The 21733-nt window shown below is 40.4% G+C and overlaps 1 protein-coding gene across 2 annotated transcripts in view; it reads left to right on the top strand.

Annotated features, from left to right (window-relative positions):
• The window catches only part of IDUA (alpha-L-iduronidase), a 117927-nt gene that overhangs the window by 95211 nt on the left and 983 nt on the right, over nt 1-21733 (top strand). For both annotated transcript variants that reach the window (XM_075203914.1, XM_075203906.1), the window contains 7 exons: nt 3094-3273; nt 9615-9831; nt 10409-10624; nt 14549-14670; nt 15765-15890; nt 16486-16562; nt 20735-20835. In XM_075203914.1, coding sequence (XP_075060015.1) covers nt 3094-3273; nt 9615-9831; nt 10409-10624; nt 14549-14670; nt 15765-15890; nt 16486-16562; nt 20735-20835 — 1039 coding nt within the window. The remainder of the gene's footprint in view (nt 1-3093; nt 3274-9614; nt 9832-10408; nt 10625-14548; nt 14671-15764; nt 15891-16485; nt 16563-20734; nt 20836-21733) is intronic.

Here is a 21733-nt window from a genome sequence, read left to right on the forward strand (position 1 = left end):
AGGAAGGGAGGTACTGGGGTTGGGGCAATTAGTAAGAATGAAGGGGTGGGGGGGGGGGGGCATGAAGACAACCTGACTGATAGAGGATGTCTTCCAAGGGAGTAGACCACTACTTGGGACTTGTGTACTTGGGAAAATCGTGGCTAGTGGCTAAACAGAGAGTACATCGGAGGTAGTCCCAATGGAAAATAATAGCGAAACATGTGGGTGTACAGGGCAATGGGAGAACATATTAACACATCAAAATAACAACAAATGAGATTACAGATTAACAGAAAAAACACTGGTGCAAGAAAAGCAATTTACACAACTTAAAAAAAGCTTATGATCTCCGGCATCTTGGCACACGGGGGAGCAGACCCCGATAATCAGGAAAAGCAGTTAAAGAACAAACCATGTTCTTTTAATGCTTCTCCAAGAGACTAGAGCACAAGAAATACAGTGAACTCTCAGGTAACAATAACTGACCAGCTATTATTAAGTAACGTCCAGTCACTTGGGAGAACCTACTGCGATTATATAGAAATCACACTGCATAGCAAAAATACATTGAAAAGACAACTATGATACTTCTAATCAGTGTAAGAAATGCAAAATCGAACAAAAAGTCTCTGATGACCAGATAGAGAGGCTGGTCCACGAAGGAAAACCGGGAAAAAAAAGCAGCAGGAGCCCTTGCAGGTTGGACAAGGCAAATCGCAATGAGATTGAGAGTCCACAAATGTACATAGGGGTGATGAAGCATGTCTGTTGTGCATGGGTCCAGCATGCATTCTATCTCCTACATAGAATACTGTGTAGGAGGTAGAAGGAGCAGGATACTGTTGGTGCAATCCTTCCAAGGTACAATATTTACTATTCACATATCCTGTTCAAATATTAAAATGATAGAAAATACATTTCACATTGGGAAGTCAATGACAATGAACATTTATGACAAATTTATTTATAGAGTTACACTGCTGTACTAAATGCGTGCAACTTTGGATAAAATTAAATTTTGCTTTCAAATTACTTTAATTGTTTTCGCTTTGTTTTCCCACAATTTTTATTAAATGCACTTCTTTTCTTCCTTTTGTACTTTTTATCAATGTATTTTTATCATGAGGCTGATCCCCATATGCAGTGCTTTCTACATAATATTCAGTTGTATCCACATAGCAGCTTTGTATGATGTCACAGGGCAACAGAAAAAAAACAGTGATATAAATTCAAGGCTAAGTAGCACAGAAGTAAGCTTAAAATATAAAGCAACATACTTGGTAAAAAGTTGCAGGAGGGCACATGCAAGCTAATCATTTTATTTAATAGGAAAACCCATTTATGGAATGTAAAAATTAATGTTGGTTTTGCATCCCTGTTGTGCTTCTCTTTGACTCTCATCATTACTTCTTTACTCTTTAGACCTCCCACCCACCACGGCACATTGACGCATTTGCTCCACGAGAATAGACTAGTGTGCTCTCATAATACATCCCACCAGTGTAGCAAGCAATAAATATAGATAGGACAAGAAATTTAAATTCTTAGTAGGAAGACGCAATTCCTGCTTTTTGATTCATCAATTTGCACTAGAATACCTTGGTGTTTATGAATTTCAGGTAGTTTTGGATACATAATGCATTGGAAAAAAATTAGTCATTTACCAAAACAACCCGACATTCAGTAGTTTAGCTAATATTAAAAGTACATTGTGCCAAGTGTTGTTGTTTTTTTAAAAAAATGCATATCTCCTAATGGTCCCGATTAAAAAGGGACCATATTGGCAATCAGGACTTTTTGGAGGTATGTCCTGCTCATCTGCCACTGGTGCATGTAGCAATGCTGGTATATTTTCAGGGGAGGGGAGAGGGTGTTGAGGTGGCCTAGCGCTTCATTAGTGCTAGGCTCCCCCAATGCGCTCCTTGTGTGTCCCTGACAAACACGTTTGGTGGCCTTCCACAGCGTATTCTGCTATGCTTCAGATGCAAAAGAAATTGGGGAGATTCCTAAGCAGAGGACAGTTTATAGGAGGCCTATTCCAAATGTGGGTGTGGCGGTGCGGTCTTCAACTTCCTTTATATATAGGATTTGAGATAAGTTATTGATCATTTTATACAATGTACAGGGTTTTACTTATATTTTTAACCAATTAAAAAGAAACACTTCACTATATATATATATATATATATATATATATATATATATATATCTATATATATATATATATCTCTGTCTATATATATATATATATATATATATATATATATATATATATATATATATATATACACAAGTTAACCCGTGCATGATACTCATGCATTCTAGTCAAATCAAGCTACTTAAGGTGTTAAAAAGGTTCTTGTCATGCATTTGAGCCTAGCCCAGGCCTCCTCAGGGGAAGAGCGTTACTTACCGACGCAAGCACCCTTTTTTAACGTGGTTTTGTCCACATGTCACCACCTCATCATTTTTCTCCATCACCTCATTCTTCATCTTCATCGCCACATCCTTCATCAAGCTACTTAAGGTGTTAAAAACTCCCCACTGTCACCCCCGGCAACCCCCAACCACTCCCAACTGTCACTTCTCCTTCAAGAAATATAAAGGTCAGTGTATAACTCTGCCCAGCAGGTGGCGCTGCAGCTTGGGTTTTTTTTTTTTCACACACGCCACTAGGCATTTATATAGTAGATATATATAAAAATAATAAATGGTTTCATACTCCACATAAGCCTACTTTTTTTTTATACTATAATATTGTCATCAATAGAGCTGGTTGGCTAAACTTAACAAACTATACGCATCCTCGTGCTCTACTTTTTTTATTAGATATATTTATTTGTTCCACTAATGTGAGCATTTTTATTGTCTCCATCAATTCCTTTTAGCCATCGTACTGCTTACATTGGAAAACGATACAGTGCTATTCCTATAGTTGACTGCTCTCTTGTGGTACAATAGTGACACTGCATTATGGAATAAATTGAAATATGGTGCATATATCAATTACTTAAAATATCAAGAAAACATCACGTGCATTACAAATAGAATAACAAATTTGAGTGTTTGAAGAAAAAGTAAACAACATGAATAGTTATTTTATTGTTGCAGGGAGGAGGAAGTTCTTTTCACATTTTGGAGCAGGAGATTGACACTGTTGGTGAAATTCATCGGTACTTCCCACAATTCAAATCTGTTCCTATATACAACGATGAGGCAGATCCACTAGTAGGATGGTCCTCACCACAGTCATGGAGAGGTGATGTTACATATGCAGCCATGGTAATAAAGGTATGTTAATTTGTTTCAGCTCCCATTTTATTGATTACTAACTACCATATTCCACAGTTCTCTGCAATATTTACAGAGTAAGTTGTAAAAAGACATATGTCTGTAAAATCCTTGCGACAGTTGTCAATTTAGTCACACGGGGGAAAATGACTGACAAAAAATGTCATTCTTATAAATTGTGTACATTTCCTGAGTCGGTCATCACCATCATTTCCTCTATTAATCATAGCTACAAATAGATAGAATTTAAAAGAAATTATATTAGTGAATTTGATATAAATTTCACAGCTTAACCACTCTTATTAAAAAGAGCACCTTCCTATGCTTGTGCTAAAACCTTTTTTCTTCCCTTCGCAATTGATGCCCCCCATGCCCTCTTTATGGTCTTTGGTATGAAGAGTTAATTACACAAATCTTTGCATTGAGACCTCAGATGTATTTACCCACACAACTGTAAGGCGTCACTTTTCTAAAGTAAACTAACTTTTTACCTCTCTAATGTAATCCTTTTGTTCCCTTTAATAATGAGGTTGCTCCCCTCTAAACCCTCTTGAGTTCTTTTATGTCCTTACAGTAAGGTGCCCAAAACTGTTCCCCATATTCAAGATGTAGTCTAACTAGTGATTTGTATTATGTTTATATCACACGCAATATTTTTGCATCCCAGGATTTTATTGGCCTTTGCAGCCATTGCCTGTCACTGCTACTCTGCTTTCTGGCAACTAATATTTCTAAGTCTGCTTGCATGAGTTTTATTGCATTTATTGTGTAAGTAGCAAAATGCACTGCCTAGATTGTCACTGTGTCCAAATCTTTCTGTAGCCAATTACTATATTGTGCTTGGTTAGTAATCCTAGATAGCTCATACTTGTCCGGACAGCAGGACATCTCCTGCATTCTGCCTCCGAGGGGCCTCAATGACGTGATTCATGGCGAATTGCGCCATTTTGTCCTCGCACCCACAACAAAATGCCACACCCCTCAAAGTAAACAAGTATGAGATAACTACAGCAAACAGACACATTAATTTCTTACCCATCTACAAGGTCATTAATAAAATGATTTAGAACTACTCTTTGTCTTCTATCCTTCAACCAGTTCTCTGCCCATATATTTAATTTTACCCCTAGACCTAGTACTCTCATTTTATGTGCCATACTGTGGAAAACTATTGAACACATTTGCAAAGTCCACCACATCAATTGCACTAACAAGACCCAGTTGAAACATATCTTATGAGGGAATTCATAAGTATGGACCATCATAAATATAAGGAATAGTGGTCAGTCCGTTACAGTTGGTGTGTTTGAATGTCAGAACAGCTCTCTTTACTTTTTTTTTTTTTCTCTAAAGTCCCACATTCTAAGAAATGGCTGGGGTCAATGTGAACTAATGTGAATGTGAACTAATAGCCTAATAATGACAGTCATAAAGAAGACCAAATAGTAAAATTTATGTACAGTTATTAGTGTTTGTTTTACATTATTATTTTTTGCTGCCTTCTACAGGGTCAAATCAAAGCTCTAGGTTAGTTAACGAAACCTCTCAGTGCTTAGACCTCCTCTGAACAGGAGCCTTATGGTAATAATCACACATTCTGAATTGAATACCAATCATAAGAAGCAAAATGAAAAACTAATATAGTAGTTTTGGGTAGAATTAGGTGACCTTTTAAAAATGTTTAGGTTTACATACTAGCAGGGGCTGACTGTGCTGAGGGGGCAGGGGACCATCTGTCCCCTAGGCCACTTCGTTAGTGGTCTACTTTGGGTGGGGTCACTGGGCTATTTGCATTTGCACCAGCAGAAAATACTTTAGCCATTAATATCTACATTTTGTAAGCAAACACCGCTTTCCTTCTGTGCAGCATTCAATACAAACATTTAATAGTGTGTATGATTGCACTCCCTTGCATGGATATACAGTTTTTGTGTTATTTTGCCACTTTCATGAGGCAACCTCTGAGTAAGTGTTATTAAAGTAATTGTATCGTTTTCCAATAAACATTGTCTAAGCGATTTCTTGTGTTTCCAAAGCACAAACAATTTATTTAGCAGAGCAAAAGATACATACATACCGCTGCGCCCGCCTGCGCTAGCTGCGCTCCGCTGGTACTAAGTACTTCACTCCAGAATAGTGTGGTCAGAGAATGACTGGGCTAGTACCAGCAAAGCTGTATTCTATACATTCAGTGTTACAGAGAAAACAATGCAGATGATGTGGCTTGCTTCTATTGGTCCAGGCTTCAGGAAGGTCCAGTGTACTGCAGGTCATAAGCCAGTTCAAACCAAAATATCCAAAGGTGGGGGTCAGCTCTCCAGGGGATGTGCTTCGACTTTCCCGCCAAGAATCCAGTTTCAACTAGTCTATTTGCATTTTACAGTCTGTATCATTTTAAACATTTATTCCCTAACATCACTAACTAGCGTATGCAATGTGCGATCTCTTCGGCGAATGAACCGCACAACTGCTGATGAATAGGGGATTAAAATGATACTAAACATGACATAGTTCCTGCAACCTGAACCTTAAATATCACTAAAGTGTACATATAAGCTTAATATAAATATATATATATATAACTATAACCTAAATACCATCTGCTCATAAATCACTGTGGAATGGAACCATTATAAATATGAAATATATAAATAACTAAATGTGAGAGTGCGAGTATATGCGTGCGTATTTTACCATGTGATCGCGCCGTGCCACATGTTACGTGGCATACTGATCGCAATCGCACAGTAAAACAATATTAACCAATATACTTTCGTTCATCCAATTATACGACTACGACAGTGTTTTTATCATGCAAAACATGTTTGTCCTTTGCTGCTTTGATACATATCTGATAACATTACTAGTTACATGTGTTTGAAAACAAAACAAAACACTCTTCTTGCCAAGTCCATCCCAATGCCACTATAAGCCACAACAGGAATCTCCACAATTTCCAAGATGATATATATGTACCAGTCTCTGTAGCTGTTAGAAAACGAATGAAAGGGTATTTGCAAAAGTTATTTTCTATTTTTCAGTCATCTACCATACATGTCAAAGATGTAACTCGCAATTGATATGTAACTCAAAAATAAATGCAGCCATCACCTCTTTAAAATGTCTTTGCAGTCCTGCTGCTTCTGACGTGTCTGATCTAATGGCCAATGTGAATTTATGACATGTCTGGTGGTATGCTTTTAGTGGAAATATAGGCGTGATTGATACTTATTTGCAGTTAGGAAAAAAACATGTCTGTCTTATTTTTGTTTTTAAATAGGTGAGAACTGTACTGAGCATTATCTCACACCACTGTCATGGTATTTGTAAGATAATTTCCATCATCTGATTAGCGTACAAGTAAGCCTCCTAATGGCCTATAATTAGTAGTCTACACTTAAAGTTCATTGTGTGTACCAGCACATTGTTGCAAAACAGTCCTCTGCCATCTGGGAATATGTAATGCACACTGTACTGCCACTGTACATCATAACCTCAGTACATTCAATTGTAATCTGCCTCTATAATGACTGTAAACAGAGAAACGTTTTGTATTTGTGTTCTTTTCTTTATAAAGGCTCTGGCATAAAATGTCTTGTTTAATGCATGGATATGGCCATCTTGTTAATACATGTATAATATAGGTAATCTAGCAGTGTTACATACTTTTTTTTTATCACTTAATGTTAACTGGGATAGATGTTGAACACCATTATAATGTATTGATCCCGTGAACATATGATATATAATGGTTTATTAGCTACATTGTTTAATGGATAAGTAGTAATGGCTTTGGTCTGGTGTTTCCATATTCCACTACCTAAATGTCCACGTTTGGAAAATCTAAAATATGAACATCAAATCCTAAAAACAAATAAAATAAAGGAAAAAGGCGCTCATAGTGTAGTATTTTAAATACCATTAATAGAAATCAGAAAAAGCAGCATACATTTTTATATGAAAAAAATATGCATATCTTTCAATCACTACTTTGAAGCTAATCTTTCTCAGGCTGATCCAATGCAGTTGGATAACAATATTCTTGCACAGATAGATAAAAACAGAGACTGAAAAAACAGCCACACATGTGAAATCTTGCAAAACAAGGTTTATTTTCAAGTGCCAATTAAAAACCCTTACAATAGGTAAAAATATCAAAGTCTTATCTGTGTGAAAGATGGCTTCAAGTCCAATAATGAGCTCCTTTTTCATTCAGACGAAGTACAGTGATGTCCCAAGGATGCCAAACTTTTCAGTACATACAGCAGACAGACAGCAATATCACCATAAAAACTGGAGGACAACCACCCTATGCATTTCGTTCCTAGCACTTTGTCAGAGATATGGCTTTCCTCACGTCTCACAGTTTATTTAGTCTCTATATTATATAGTCTCTCCAATGCGACCTGGATCCTCTTCTAGTGCTCCCCTCCTGGTCACCCATACTCCTTTTATGGTCTTCCCGTTCATCTGATAGACTCATCACACCTCTAAGACACTCACCCATGGACTATTTTCATGGTATAGTACACATGCCTGCTCGTTAAGTTATCATATTAAGTTACCATATGCTCTACCAGTATTGAACCTACTGCTGCACTATTTTTACTTTATACATTGCTTTCTATGCCTTTTATGGTAATCATTTCCATTTCTTTTAATTATCACATCCCTGTCATTATCCTCTTGGTATTTTCATTTTATATATTCCTCCCCTACTCACTGCTTACTGTCTCACTGCATACTAACACTGCTTCCATTCTCTCTGCCTTCCTTGTTACCTCTCACCATGTTCCTTACCACACCCTCACACTCTATCTACCTACCGCCACATTATAATTTAACTTCTCTTTTATTCTCTTCTGCCACCTTCCCTCCACTTTTGTTCTATCCCCTATTTTTACCTCCTATTTCCCTCCTCTTTCACTTCTCCTCTTCCTTACCATGCCTTCCTGCTCACTTCCCATTCCCATACTGCCTCCTAGCCACAGCTCACCCCTGCTCACCGCTAACCCTGCCAATCTTATTCACATCTCTCCATTTTCCTCCCTCCCTTTCTCCTGTGCCCTCTGGAATGCCAGATCTGTCTGCAATAAATTGCCCTCTATCCACAACCTCTTCTTATCCAACTCTCTCAACCTTCTTGCCGAAACCTGGATCTCCAACTCAGACACTGCTTCCCCTGCTGCTGTCTCCTATGGTGGTCTCTCCTTCACCCACTCCCCCAGAACAGGCAACTGCCAGAGTACAGGGATAGATTAAACATGCTCTCATCTTGCGCATTCTAAAAAAAAACAACTACTCTTGACCCCACTTCACTTCATAACTACCGCCCCTTTTTCTCTCCTCCACTTTGCCTGTACTGTAATGTTTACCTTGTACTGTCCTACTGTTTGTTCCTGTACGGCGCTGCGGACACTTTTTGGCGCCTTACAAAAAAAAGAATAATAATATAATGCTTAAACAGTCCTATCCCATACAAACACGTTATTTCCAATTCAGAACCGCTGCTTGCAGCCACATTCAACTGATTAATTAGGGCTAGTGCGCATTGGAAAGACCACACCTCTACTAAAAACCACAAAAGTTAACATATTCTATCCCAAAAAATTCCTCATAATCTGCTTTATATAAAGATAGCATTGAATTCCATGCATCACATTACAATGCTTACCGTTACTCAGATCTACCTTGTGGGCTGCCCCTAATGAACAATAAAGAACGCCACTGCAATCAATTTGTAATGTTCACAGCTTAAGCATATTTCAAAGTACCAATAAATAAATGAATAAATGAACGAAGAGCATTCTTAATCAGCTACCATTGCCTAAATCTGCTAGTAGGCATTTGGGGCCAATATTGTTAATTTGGGACCGTCCACAAGGTAGATTGGAGTAATTGTAAGCACTGTAATGAGTGAGAGAGATCAGCTTCAAAGAAGTGATTAGCAGATGAGCATAATTTTTTTCATATATCATGTACATTGAATTTTTTCTGATTTTGATTAATGATATTTAAAACACTACACTATGAGTGCCCTTTTCCTTTTAGTTTTGTGTTTTTAGAATTTCCCACAGCAGGTTGGAAAGAAGGAGCTGCTAAATTAGATATATTCTGTATTTTGCTGTCAATTTGCTGTCAATGGTTTTCATTTTGGTATTGTGATCGCTGATATAGGGATTTATATAACTTATCTGAAACTTATCAGATCCTAACAGCCTTTGATGATGCTCCTAGCGTTTTTCATTAAAAAAGTGAGATTATTTATTTCTGTTTGCCATGTTTTAGTTTGCTTTTTTTCTGCTAATGCCATGTTTCATGCTGTATTTTTATTATTATAGGTAATAGATCAACACCTAGATTTCTTGCTTTCAGATGAAAGCCACAGCATGAACTACAGCTTGCTAAGTAACGATAATGCTTTCATGAACTATTACCCTCACTACTTTACTCAGAGGACATTGACTGCAAGATACCAGATGAACAACACTAAGCCCCCACATGTCCAGATGGTGAGAAAACCAGTGCTAACTGTAATGGGCTTGCTGGCTTTACTAGGTACATGTCTATATTTACTTGTGTCAAACAATAAATGCTAATGTGATAAGCTTGTATTTGGTATCTGAAATTCGAAGTTTAACATTTATATCTATAAAATAAATACTATTATGGGCTTTATCAGTGTATTGTGCTTGGAATGCAGAATACCAATTAAATTATGTACATATGCTGCTCAATAATCTATGCTATTGCTTTATTATTGCTAGTGATTTAAATTGCTGGGATAAAATGGTATACTCACCACCACTGGCACTACACCGAAAAGGGGGGGCTGTCTGTTTAATTTGTATTGGCCACACAATTTCTGATGATTGTCCTGTTAAATATCATAGGTTTTGTTATGTTGTGAACCATTTGCATTTATATTTGTTTTTGTTATTAGAAACTCTATTTATACGACACACTTTTTATTGGTTTTAAAGGCTTTATTGAAATGTCTCTACTGGCTATAAACCAAGGAACTCGCTTTTCCTTTTCTACTATTAAAAATACAGTCACACAAAATTTAATAGTTTAAATGTTTCATGCATGGCTATTCTTATCTTGTTAATAAATCTATATTGTATTTTTGCAGGTGAAATACATATTTCCACAGACGTTAATAACGATGAGGAAATGTCCAAAAATAATAGTATTGTTGGAATTATAGCAAGCTTGCATGATCCAGGGAATGGGGAGCTGTCGGATAGCTGGCAGTCAGCCATAATCCTTTATGCCTCTGATGATAACAGAACATCGACTGACATAAATTTTATAACATTAAACCTCACAAATTTCCCAAAGTCAAAAGGTAATCGAGCAGAACTATATAACTCCTCACATAATTCCATTACTACTATTCAGTGTAGGATGCCCTATTTTTTTCTATTGTACCTAATTTATTTCAGATTTTTACGTAAAGGTTTATTTCTGTATATGTTCAGTGACACACATTCATAAATCATGCTGCATAGAGAACACTTTGTCTGCATATTCATCAATAATAGTGGGAGTTGCATCTCCAGAGATAACTTGAGATATTAGTCATATACTCCAATAATGTGCTAGTGGTTAATAGTAGATGGCAAGGGTGTGATACATATGTTTGACAGTTATGTAACCGACATTTATAAGGGCGACATAGACATATTATTAGGTCGACAATTGAAACGTAGACAGTATTATTAGGTCGACAATTGAAACGTAGACCGTATTATTAGGTCAACTATTCAAATTTAGACAGTATTGTTAGGTCGAAAATAATATCCTTATCCTTAACCCTGACCATTTGATAATACATTTGAGTTGTTGTCCTAATAAAATGGTCTACATTTCAATTGTCGACCTAGCAATACTGTCTACCATGTGAATGGTTGACCTAATGTTGGCGACTTGCTGAATGTCGACCAAATGAATGTCTAGCCGTAGACCACATACCTATGGCAATGAAGGCAGATGTTAATAGCACAGATTCCAGGATATGTCTCAAAACATCAGGGGGTAAATGTATCAAGCTAAGAGTTTTCCGGCGGGTTTGAAAAACCAATCATATTCTAGCTATCATTTATTTAGTACTCTCTACAAAATGACAGCTAGAATCTGATTGGTTGCTATAGGCAACATCTCCACTTTTCAAACCCGCCGGAAAACTCTCAGCTTGAATCTAAATCCCTCTCACACCTGGGGGTAAATGTATCAAGCTGAGAATTTTCTGGCGGGTTTGAAAAGTGGAGATGTTGCCTATAGCAACCAATCAGATTCTAGCTGTCATTTTGTAGAATGTACTAAATAAATGATAGCTAGAATCTGATTGGTTTTTCAAACCCGCCGGAAAACTCTCAGCTTGATACATTTACCCCCAGGTGTGAGAGGGATTTTAGACATGTCTTATAAACCTTAATGTACGATGAAATGGAGGGCAGGATTCTTTTGTTATTGAGTATATATAATCATACCTGCCAATAGTGGCCACAAGGAAATAAGAGAGTGAAGATTGTAATTCTGGAATGTTCTTTGCCCGCTACCTCTTACTGTGTGTTGTTATTGGGTGTAGGCACTACATCCACCAAGTATATCTTATACTATCTAATCCATAGTGCCACAATATATTATCCTGATTGGTACCAAATAGCCAACCAGACATCTTACTCTATAGCACCATATAGAGAAAGATGGCTGGTAGGACAGCATAGACTGGGTGCAGTGGTTAGTATGTAATAATTGGTTAATGCGTATTTAGTTGTGGAGTGTGGGTTTTGATTGGGTATGTGATGGTAGGTGTACTGGACCAAATCGCCTTCCCTTGCAGCTCTGCTTTAGTAGTAAGATTAGCTCTGCAAATAATATTTGTAATAGCAACCAAACTCATACCAGAACTCGCTTTATTTACATGTCACTATATTTAAGGGAACAAATATGTGTTTCTTTAAACCCCATAGTCAGTAAAGGCATACCTATTTTTAAAATTGAAGCATTATCAATTTTTTTCTGTCGCTGTAATAAGCATCTTATCTTGCATCAATTTATCAAAATTGTACAGGGGCAATACTCCTCTTACCGCTTGCCAGGCCAGTGCAGGGTCCCTCTTCTCGTGTGTGTGCCTGATGGCTTGTTTGTCCATGCACCTTGGAACTGGAGGCCCAGATTTGGCATTTGTTCCAGGTTCATTAGAAAAAAAAAGAATAAAACTTACAAAAAAAAATTTCAAAATTGAAAAAAAAAAGAAAATAGCTTTATTAAAAAAAAAAATACATTATTTTTATTTTGAATAGCCCAGATTTAGGGCTTGTCATCAGACTTAGGGCTTTTCTCCCTGTGATGAATAGACACCTTAAGCTCCAATATATAAGGCAAAAACCAACACTATTCACAATATCTGATTTATTCACTTTTTAAAGTGGCATGGGAAAAAATATTTTCTACATCACATTAAGCCGGCGGTTCCCAAAGTGTGCGCCGCGGCTCCCAGGGGTGCCGCAGCGCTGTCACTGGGGTGCCGCGGGCCAGCCCTAGAAAAATAGCAAACAGAAACTTACCAATCCGCGCGGCGTTAGGACCCTGCAGCCTCCTCTCTCCCGCAGCTGTCACTGAATATTGACGTCAGTGACAGCTGCGCGAGAGAGGAGGCTGCAGGGTCCTAGCGCCGCGCGGATTGGTAAGTTTCTGTTTGCTTTCTTTTTTTCTATAGCCGGCGCGGGGCAGAGGGGGAGAGAGAGCAGAGGAGGAGCGCAGAGGAGAGGGACAGATGGCATTGGAGGAGGGCAGATGGCATTGGAGGAGGGCAGATGGCAGAGGAGAGAGACAGATGGCAGAGGAGAGAGACAGATGGCAGAGGAGAGAGACAGATGGCAGAGGAGAGGGACAGATGGCAGAAGAGAGGGACAGATGGCAGAGGAGAGGGACAGATGGCAGAGGAGGAGGGGAGGGCAGATGGCATAGGAGGAGGGCAGATGGCATAGGAGGGGGACAGAGAGCAGAGGAGGGGGACAGAGGGCAGCGGAGGGGGACAGAGGGCAGCGGAGGGGGACAGAGGGCAGCGGAGGGGGACAGAGGGCAGCGGAGGGGGACAGATGGCAGAGAGGGGGGACAGATGGCAGAGGAGGGGGACAGAGGGCAGCGGAGGGGGACAGATGGCAGAGAGGGGGGACAGATGGCAGAGGAGGGGGACAGATGGCAGAGGAGAGGGACAGATGGCAGAGGAGAGGGACAGATGGCATTGAAGGAGGGCAGAGGAGGAGGGAAGGGCAGATGGCATAGGAGGAGGGCAGATGGCATAGGAGGGGGACAGAGAGCAGAGGAGGGGGACAGAGAGCAGCGGAGGGGGACAGAGAGCAGCGGAGGGGGACAGAGAGCAGCGGAGGGGGACAGAGAGCAGAGGAGGGGGACAGAGAGCAGAGGAGGAGGGCAGATGGCAGAGGAGGGGGACAGAGAGCAGAGGAGGGGGACAGAGATCAGAGGAGGGGGACAGAGATCAGAGGAGGGGGGCAGAGAGCAGAGGAGGGGGGCAGAGAGCAGAGGAGGGGGACAGATGGCAGAGGAGGGGGGCAGAGGAGGGGGACAGAGGGCAGCGGAGGGGGACAGAGGGCAGCGGAGGGGGACAGAGAGCAGCGGAGGGGGACAGAGAGCAGCGGAGGGGGACAGAAAGCAGAGGAGGAGGGCAGATGGCAGAGGAGGGTGACAGCGTGAGAGAGGGCAGAGGAGGGTGACAGCGTGAGAGAGGGCAGAGGAGGGTGACAGCGTGAGAGAGGGCAGAGGAGGGGGACAGCGTGAGAGAGGGCAGAGGAGGGGGACAGCGTGACAGAGGGCACAGGAGGGGACAGAGGGCAGAGGGGGCAACGTGAGAGGGGGCAGTGTGCCTGGATGCAGAGGGGGCAGTGTGCCTGTTTGCAGAGGGGGCAGTGTGCCTGGATGCAGAGGGGGCAGTGTGCCTGGATGCAGAGGGGGCAGTGTGCCTGGATGCAGAGGGGGCAGAGTGTCTGGATGCAGAGGGGCATTTTTGCATACAACTAAATAAGTATTTGTCGTGACCTAAATACTTATTAAAATTTTTTGACCCAACTACTTCTAAAACACGACTGCTCAGTAATTATTTTGGAGGGGTGCCTTGAAAAAATTTGGAGACTCTAAGGGTGCCGCGAACTGCAAAAGTTTGGGAACCACTGCATTAAGCTAAAGTATTTTGCCATTACAAATAATGTATTTTGCTGTCTAAATAAAATACCTTGCTCTGTTTCAGATCTTGTGTATGTAACATATTACATTGATAACACTTTAACAAACCCATTTTTGGTATGGCAGACGGCAGGAAGTCCAGACTTCCCAACTATTAAAGAATTTAAAGAAATGCATGATGCAGAGGTAGGATACAGATTTTATCTTAGAGACACTGACTTCAAAATTATCTTTGCTTAATTGTGACTAACACAATGGCATGTGTATAAAATACATATTTTTATGTTACGCCTCTGTGCAGGCTATGAGCGAACTCAGTGGGTTGTATCTGCCGTCTATTATATTTGTGGTCCTTTTCAGACCTTGCCTCACCCACAATGATGGATGATGAACAATTCTCACTCTTCGGTTCACTTCAATAAAATTGATAGCAGAACTCTGGGAGAAGATACAGGGATTATGGGAAATCTTCATGCCTCAGATCTGGGATAGCATGCTTTATCATTTTAGAACAACTCTGGCCAGGGGAAAAGCCTTGCAAAGCTAGGCCCCATAATAAAGCTTGACTATTGGCCCGGCAATGCAGCTGCATCTTCCCATCTCTGAAAAGAGCAGAGAGTGGGCTTCTGAGCATGTGCAGCTGCTGCATGCATCTGCTGTGTATATGCTACTCAGAACAGGACTCTGATCTGCTCTTGTCAGAGCACAGTGGTAGCCAGGGGGGCTAAGGGTTGCAGGGGGTCTCAAAGGTGGACAACACCAGCATTGCCAGGTCCCCCTCACCTATGGGCCTGTAACGGCTGCACCCACTGCAGTTTTGTCTCTGGCTATGTGTAAATTCAATGTTAATATTGTCTCGACTGCTTTTACAGTAAGTATTAGTTTGTTGTAGTCTGTGCACACAATGTTCATCTTAAATGTTGTATGCACTTTGCAGGAGCGTTGAAGCACTTCTATATAAATAAGGTTGTCCTTTGTTGGACAGGTCCTTAGGACCAGGACACCTCTTTTGTACAGTAATCTGAAGTGACACGACTAAGGTTTGTTATGCCAGATATGACTAATAGATCAAAGTAAACTAGTTGAAATCTATTATTAGATCTAGTTTTCACTGACTCTAGTAGTGCTGGCAGCATGTAAGACCTATTAAGGTCTCCTGTGAGGCTTTTCCCTAAAGTCTTCCCTAGTTAGATTACTATTTGCAAGGGTTTTCTAATAGTAAATTATATAAACGTGCCTGGAGGCTCCAATGTCTGTCTTTTTCTTAACTTCTGTTTAAGGATCCAGTCATGGAAGGACCTACTACATTCCCTAAAGACGGAAACATGATTCTTAAAGTTCAACTTCCCGTTCCCTCTGTGCTTCTTGTTCACATATGTGAACAACCTCATTCTCCTCCTGGAAAGGTGAGACACAGTTGTTCCATCTCAGCTGTGATGCCTTTTACCATGTTTATATATATATATATATATATATATATATATATATATATATATATATATATAAACAGTTTATAGTGTGTCATGCAAGCTTTGAGTTGTGAAGTGGATGACAAAGCTACATTGTCTCCAGTTGTAATCTTATAATTTTGTCTTGTACTCCTTTAGTTCATTCAGATTTAGCATTTGCATGCTGTCCTATAACCTGCAAGGAAATGCTAATGCTTATGCCAGTGGTTCCCAAACTGTATGCCATGGCTCCCTGGGGTGCCACGGCGATCTCACATGGGTGCCGCGGCCAGGGCCGGTGGTAAGCAAGGCGGGGGACTACTTGGTAATTATTTTGGCTTATGGGTGCCTTGAAAAAATTATTGAGACCCTAGGGTTGCCTCGAACTGAGAAAGTTTGGGATCCACTGGCTTAGGCACTGAATGCAGATGCAATTACATCACTGTTGTACAATAGTGGTGTGTGATAAGATAATTGCAAAGCCATTATCCCTAAGTAAATCTAATTGTTCTGTGTCACAGTTTTGCAAATAGTATCTTTGCTTTCTTCTAAGGTCACTGGCCTTCGCATTATTCCTCTCTTTAAAGGGCAGGTAGCAGTGGTTTGGAGTGATGAAAACGTAGTAACCAGGTAAATTTTAGTTTTTTAAATTTTTTGGCAGATTTTATTTTTCATTCCACCCATGTGGCCAGACGAGAGCCTTGCCTCTAGTGGTACAATCCTAGGGAGCAGCAGAGATGGGGATTCACTGATCACCTGCATGTGTTCCTGTACATGGAGCTTAGGGATGACGTGAATGCATTTTGGGCATGACAGGAAAGGAAGTATTCTGCTTCTCATGCCTCTATTCCACTCTCATTGTCAGGAATTGCACCTCTTACACAATGATTGCAGAGCATAGTGACTGGACCTACTGGTGAGAGGATGTTAAAATTGCTGAGTTGCTATTTCAGTGGTGCAAAGAGCACAGGGATTGGCCCACCAAACAGTGGAGGAAGGTGAGATGGCCAGGTTAATCATCCTTTACCATTTTCTCAACAAATGCATATTTGGTGCCAACCTAGAGCACTCTACAGCCCTGAGTGCTTGTTTCCAACATTGGTTCTGGTGGTTCCATAATGATGTGGGATGATGCATTCTCCTGCCATGGTCTGGGTGCAGTGAGGCCACTGCTAACTGCTATCTAATGGTACTGGGTGATGATCTGTACCCATTCCCTGGCATTTATTACCTAACGGTAGGGTTTCTTACTAGATGATAATGCCCCCACCACAGACCATGTGTGGTTGCTTAATCATTTGATAACTATGACACTGATGTCTCTTCTGAAAACTCTTGAAAAAGCATTTTTACTTGGTTTGCATCTAGTAATATCCAGACATCCATGGATAAACTACATTTGCTGCAGCATAGCTCTGCATTACTTATCTGATTACACTGGACATTGCAATTAGGTAATTCCTTAATTCCCTCATTTTTGCTATTTGACTCATAAATCCCAATGCTTGCCAAAATATTTTTCTTTTCTCTCTTTATATGGCATTATCCTTAGGACTATATCATCCCTCACCCATCCTGCAACACACACCTCTGTCCACATTGCCCCTTCATTACTTCACTCACCTCTAGTGAACACTCATGAACTGTTTTCCTATTTAAATTAAATAACTTTAACAGCCGCACCATGCCACCAGAAACTAAAAAAACACATCTTACAATCATCTTACCTACCTTTCTTCATCCCTGCTTCTATTAGCTGGTGATATATCACCTAATCTAGGTCCCCCTCCGTTCTCCCACACGAATATATCTGAACACTAGAGAAATCCAGCAAACCTTAAATCCATCTCCCGTCTCCCCTCTCTTCCAAAGTCCTTTAAATGTGCCCTTTGGAATGCACGTTCTGTTTGTATCAAACTTACCTCCATTCATGATCTCCTCCTCTCAAACAACCTCAACCTTCTAGCAATAACAGAAACATGGCTCACGGAATCAGACACTGCCTCACCTGCAGCCCTTTCACATGGTGGTCTCCATTTCACCCACACCCCCAGAACGGGAGGCAGACAAGGAGGGGGGGTTGGACTACTTCTCTCCCCACAGTGCACATTCACAGTTCTACCAAGTGTCCCATCACTCACATTCACATCTTTTGAAGTACATGCTGTTAGGATTTTTAACCCATTCTCTATGCGTGTTGCTTTCATCTATCGCCCCCCTGGTCCACACTAACAATTTTTTGAACACTTCTCTGCATGGCTCCCTCACTTCTTATCTACTGATATCCCCACCATCATCATGGGTGATTTCAACATCCCTATATCTAATCCACGTTCCAATGCTGCTTCCAAACTACTCTCTCTAACCTCCTCACTTGACCTCTCCCAGTGGATTGAATCCGCTGCTCATCAGGATGGTCACTCTCTTGATCTTGTTTTCTCTAGACTATGCTCAGTTTCTCATTTCCTAAACACTCCTTTCCCACTCTCGGATCATCACCTTATTAGCTACTCGCTCACCCCCAGTTCTTTACTCTCCCTAGTGTCAAACTCTTCCAAGCCTCCTCACAACCGCAGGAATTTCAACTCTATTGATTTTCAACAGTTTTCCACCTCTCTCCAACACCTTCTCTCCCCAATTTCTACATTCTCCTCCCCTTATCGGGGAGTACCCCATTTTCATCAAACCCTAGCAACTGCCCTGGATCAAGTGGCTTCAGCGACACTACATACTTTGCGTAGAATTCGTTGCCAACCGTGGCACACTACAGTAACACGAACTCTACAAAAACTTTCTAGTAAAGCAGAACGTCACTGGCGTAAATCTTGTGCCTCTAATGATTTCATCACATATACTGATATCTACCACTCCTATAGAAATGCTCTGGACACTGCTAAACAAGCATACTTCCGATCTCTCATCTATGCTCAGGCTTCTAACCCCAAACGCCTCTTTAACACATTTAACTCTCTTCTGAATCCTCCTGCCCCAAATCCTCCAACTAGCATCCGTGCACAGGATCTTGCTTCCTATTTCAAGGACAAAATTGATAAGATCAGGCTTGAAATGGTATCATCTCCCTTGACAGGCAATCGGCTCAATTCCTTTGTAGCACCCTCTGACAGTCTCTCTTCATTTGATCCCACAAATGAAGAGGAAGTTTCTACTCTCTTCTCATCTTCCTACTCTACCTCCTGTCCTCTTGATCCCATTCCCTCACAAATTGGTATGTCCCTGTCTCCTGTTCTCATTCCCCCTCTAACTAAAATCTGTAATCTCTCTCTTTCTACTGGTATTTTTCCATCACTATTCAAGCATGCAGTGATTACTCCCATTTTAAAAAAACAAAATTCTGACCCCAACTCTCTCGTAAATTACCGCCCCAGCTCCCATGCCCCTCCAAGCTTCTCGAGAGAATTGCCTACACTCGCCTCACACACTTTCTTACAGCAAACAACCTGTTGGATCCTCTTCAGTCAGGCTTTCGCTCTCAACACTCCACAGAGACTGCGCTGACCAAGGTTGTCAATGATTTGATCACAGCAAAAAATAATAACCATTACTCTCTTCTAATTCACCTGGATCTCTCTGCTTTATTTGACACTGTTGACCACTCTCTCCTCATAGAAACGATACAATCCCTAGGTCTTGAAGGCACTGTCCTATCCTGGTTCTCATCCTACCTATCTAATCGCTCTTTCAGTGTTAATTTCTCAGGATCCACCTCTGCTCCGCTTCCTTTATCAGTTGGAGTACCACAAGGCTCAGTCCTAGGTCCTCTGCTATTCTCTATCAACACCACTTCTCTTGGAAAACTAATAAGCTCTTTTGGATTTCAGTATCATCTCTATGCAATCTATTTTGCATGTAGCGGCTAGATTGATTTTCCTTACTAACCATTTTTCCTCTGCTGAGCCACTCTGTCAGTCTCTACATTGGCTGCCTGTATTTCAACGAAACCCATTATAAAATTCTTATACTAACATACAAGGCCATCTACAAAATTGCACCGACATACATTTCCTCACTGGTCTCGAAATATCTCCCCACTCGACACCTCCGTTCTGCACAAGATCTACATCTCTCCTCCACTCTCATCACATCCTCCCATTCTCGGTTACAGGATTTTTTCCGGGCTGCACCCACTTTGTGGAATTCCCTCCCTCGCACAGTAAGACTTTCCTCTAGTCTTCAAACCTTCAAGCGTTCACTGAAAACCCACCTCTTCAGACAAGGTTATGATATTCCTCAACCACCATCTTAATTTCCCTAGATTACCCTATTACCATCCTCTACACAGCTAACGCATGACAACAACCCTCTGACCAACATTGCAACACACAGAGCCCACTCAATACTTTTACCTTTGCGTTCTAGCTGGTCCATTGTGCAATATGATGTAGCACATGCCCATGTGTTTCTAACTCCCATTGTCCTATAGATTGTAAGCTAGCGAGCAGTGTTCTCTTACCTCTCTGTCTGTATGTATTACCCAGTATTGTTTTATCAATGTTTGTTCCCAATTGTAAAGTGCTACTGAATTTGCTGGCGCTATATAAATAAATGATGATGATGATGATAGTCACCCTCATCAGCAGGTATTTGCACCTGAGTTGTAATGAGGCACAAGTGCCAGATATCCGCAAGTCTGGCATATATGTGTCTGTTCTGTTTGTGGGCATGTGCAGTGCGCATTTGGGCAATTTACGCTACGCATCAGGCTTTAAGAGACTATATTTCCATTTCTATGTCTACTACCTGTAATTCAAATATATGAAATTCATGTGGTTCCTGTTTTGCAGATGTCTGAAAACATATGAAGTGGAGTTTTTGCTTGATGGTTTTAACTTCAGCCAAATAAACACAAAAAATATATTCTTTACTTTGTTTACATACAGCCCTGGTGAGCCTTTTGTGATTATATTTCTTATTAACGTGATTTTGTAATCAGTAGTCATTGCTGCACATCTACAAAGCAAATTACTGTTACAGTAATTATATCAGTTTGATGCATACTTATGTGATGTCATTCTGTTTCCTAGGTTAAACTTATGAATTCAGAGTTGCAATAGCATTGTTGCACTGTAAAAATAGCAATCTTGACTACATATAAAATTCACTTGACTGATTTAAAAAAAAACAAAAAAAAACGTTTTCTATAGAATTAGATTTCCACTTGTAAATAATGTCTCTCTACTACTGTGTGTGCACCTTCAAAATTCATATAACTACTTCAACAATAAACTTAAATACACTGCCATATGTGGGCAATCCATTTCAGTGACACATTATGGTAAGTTTTGCCCATTTACAAGATTGAGACTCGGGAACAGAAAAAAATGATAGTGGCGTTATTATAATGGTTTTAGAAAAGCAATGCACCTGTGTTTCCCCACCAACAGAAAACTTCATCAACAGCCAACTAGTAGGCTGATTGGTTTTGTTGTAACTGCTAAATGTCATTATGGCTCTGGCATTGCTACGCATTACTTATATCTTGCAGTGCTAACAGAGCTTATTGGAGCAGGTTTGGAAAGAGAGAGTGCTTGAAAGATGCATGGACAGGTATTAGAATATTCATACAAGGTGCACACACAAAGATTACATGACTCAACAAGGTTCCAATGAACTTTGGACAGGAGGGGAGACAAATTATGATAAATATATATTTCTGAAGGTAAGAACAAACCAGTAATACAGATTTTAGAACTTAGATAATGACTACTGTATTGTTTTAGCTAAAGACCTCCCATGTACAGTTTAGTTAAAATATTATTTGACTATTATTGTCTTTTTTTTTT

This window comes from Mixophyes fleayi, chromosome 1 (assembly GCF_038048845.1).
Source record: "Mixophyes fleayi isolate aMixFle1 chromosome 1, aMixFle1.hap1, whole genome shotgun sequence".
In the NCBI taxonomy this organism is placed as follows: Eukaryota; Metazoa; Chordata; class Amphibia; order Anura; family Limnodynastidae; genus Mixophyes; species Mixophyes fleayi.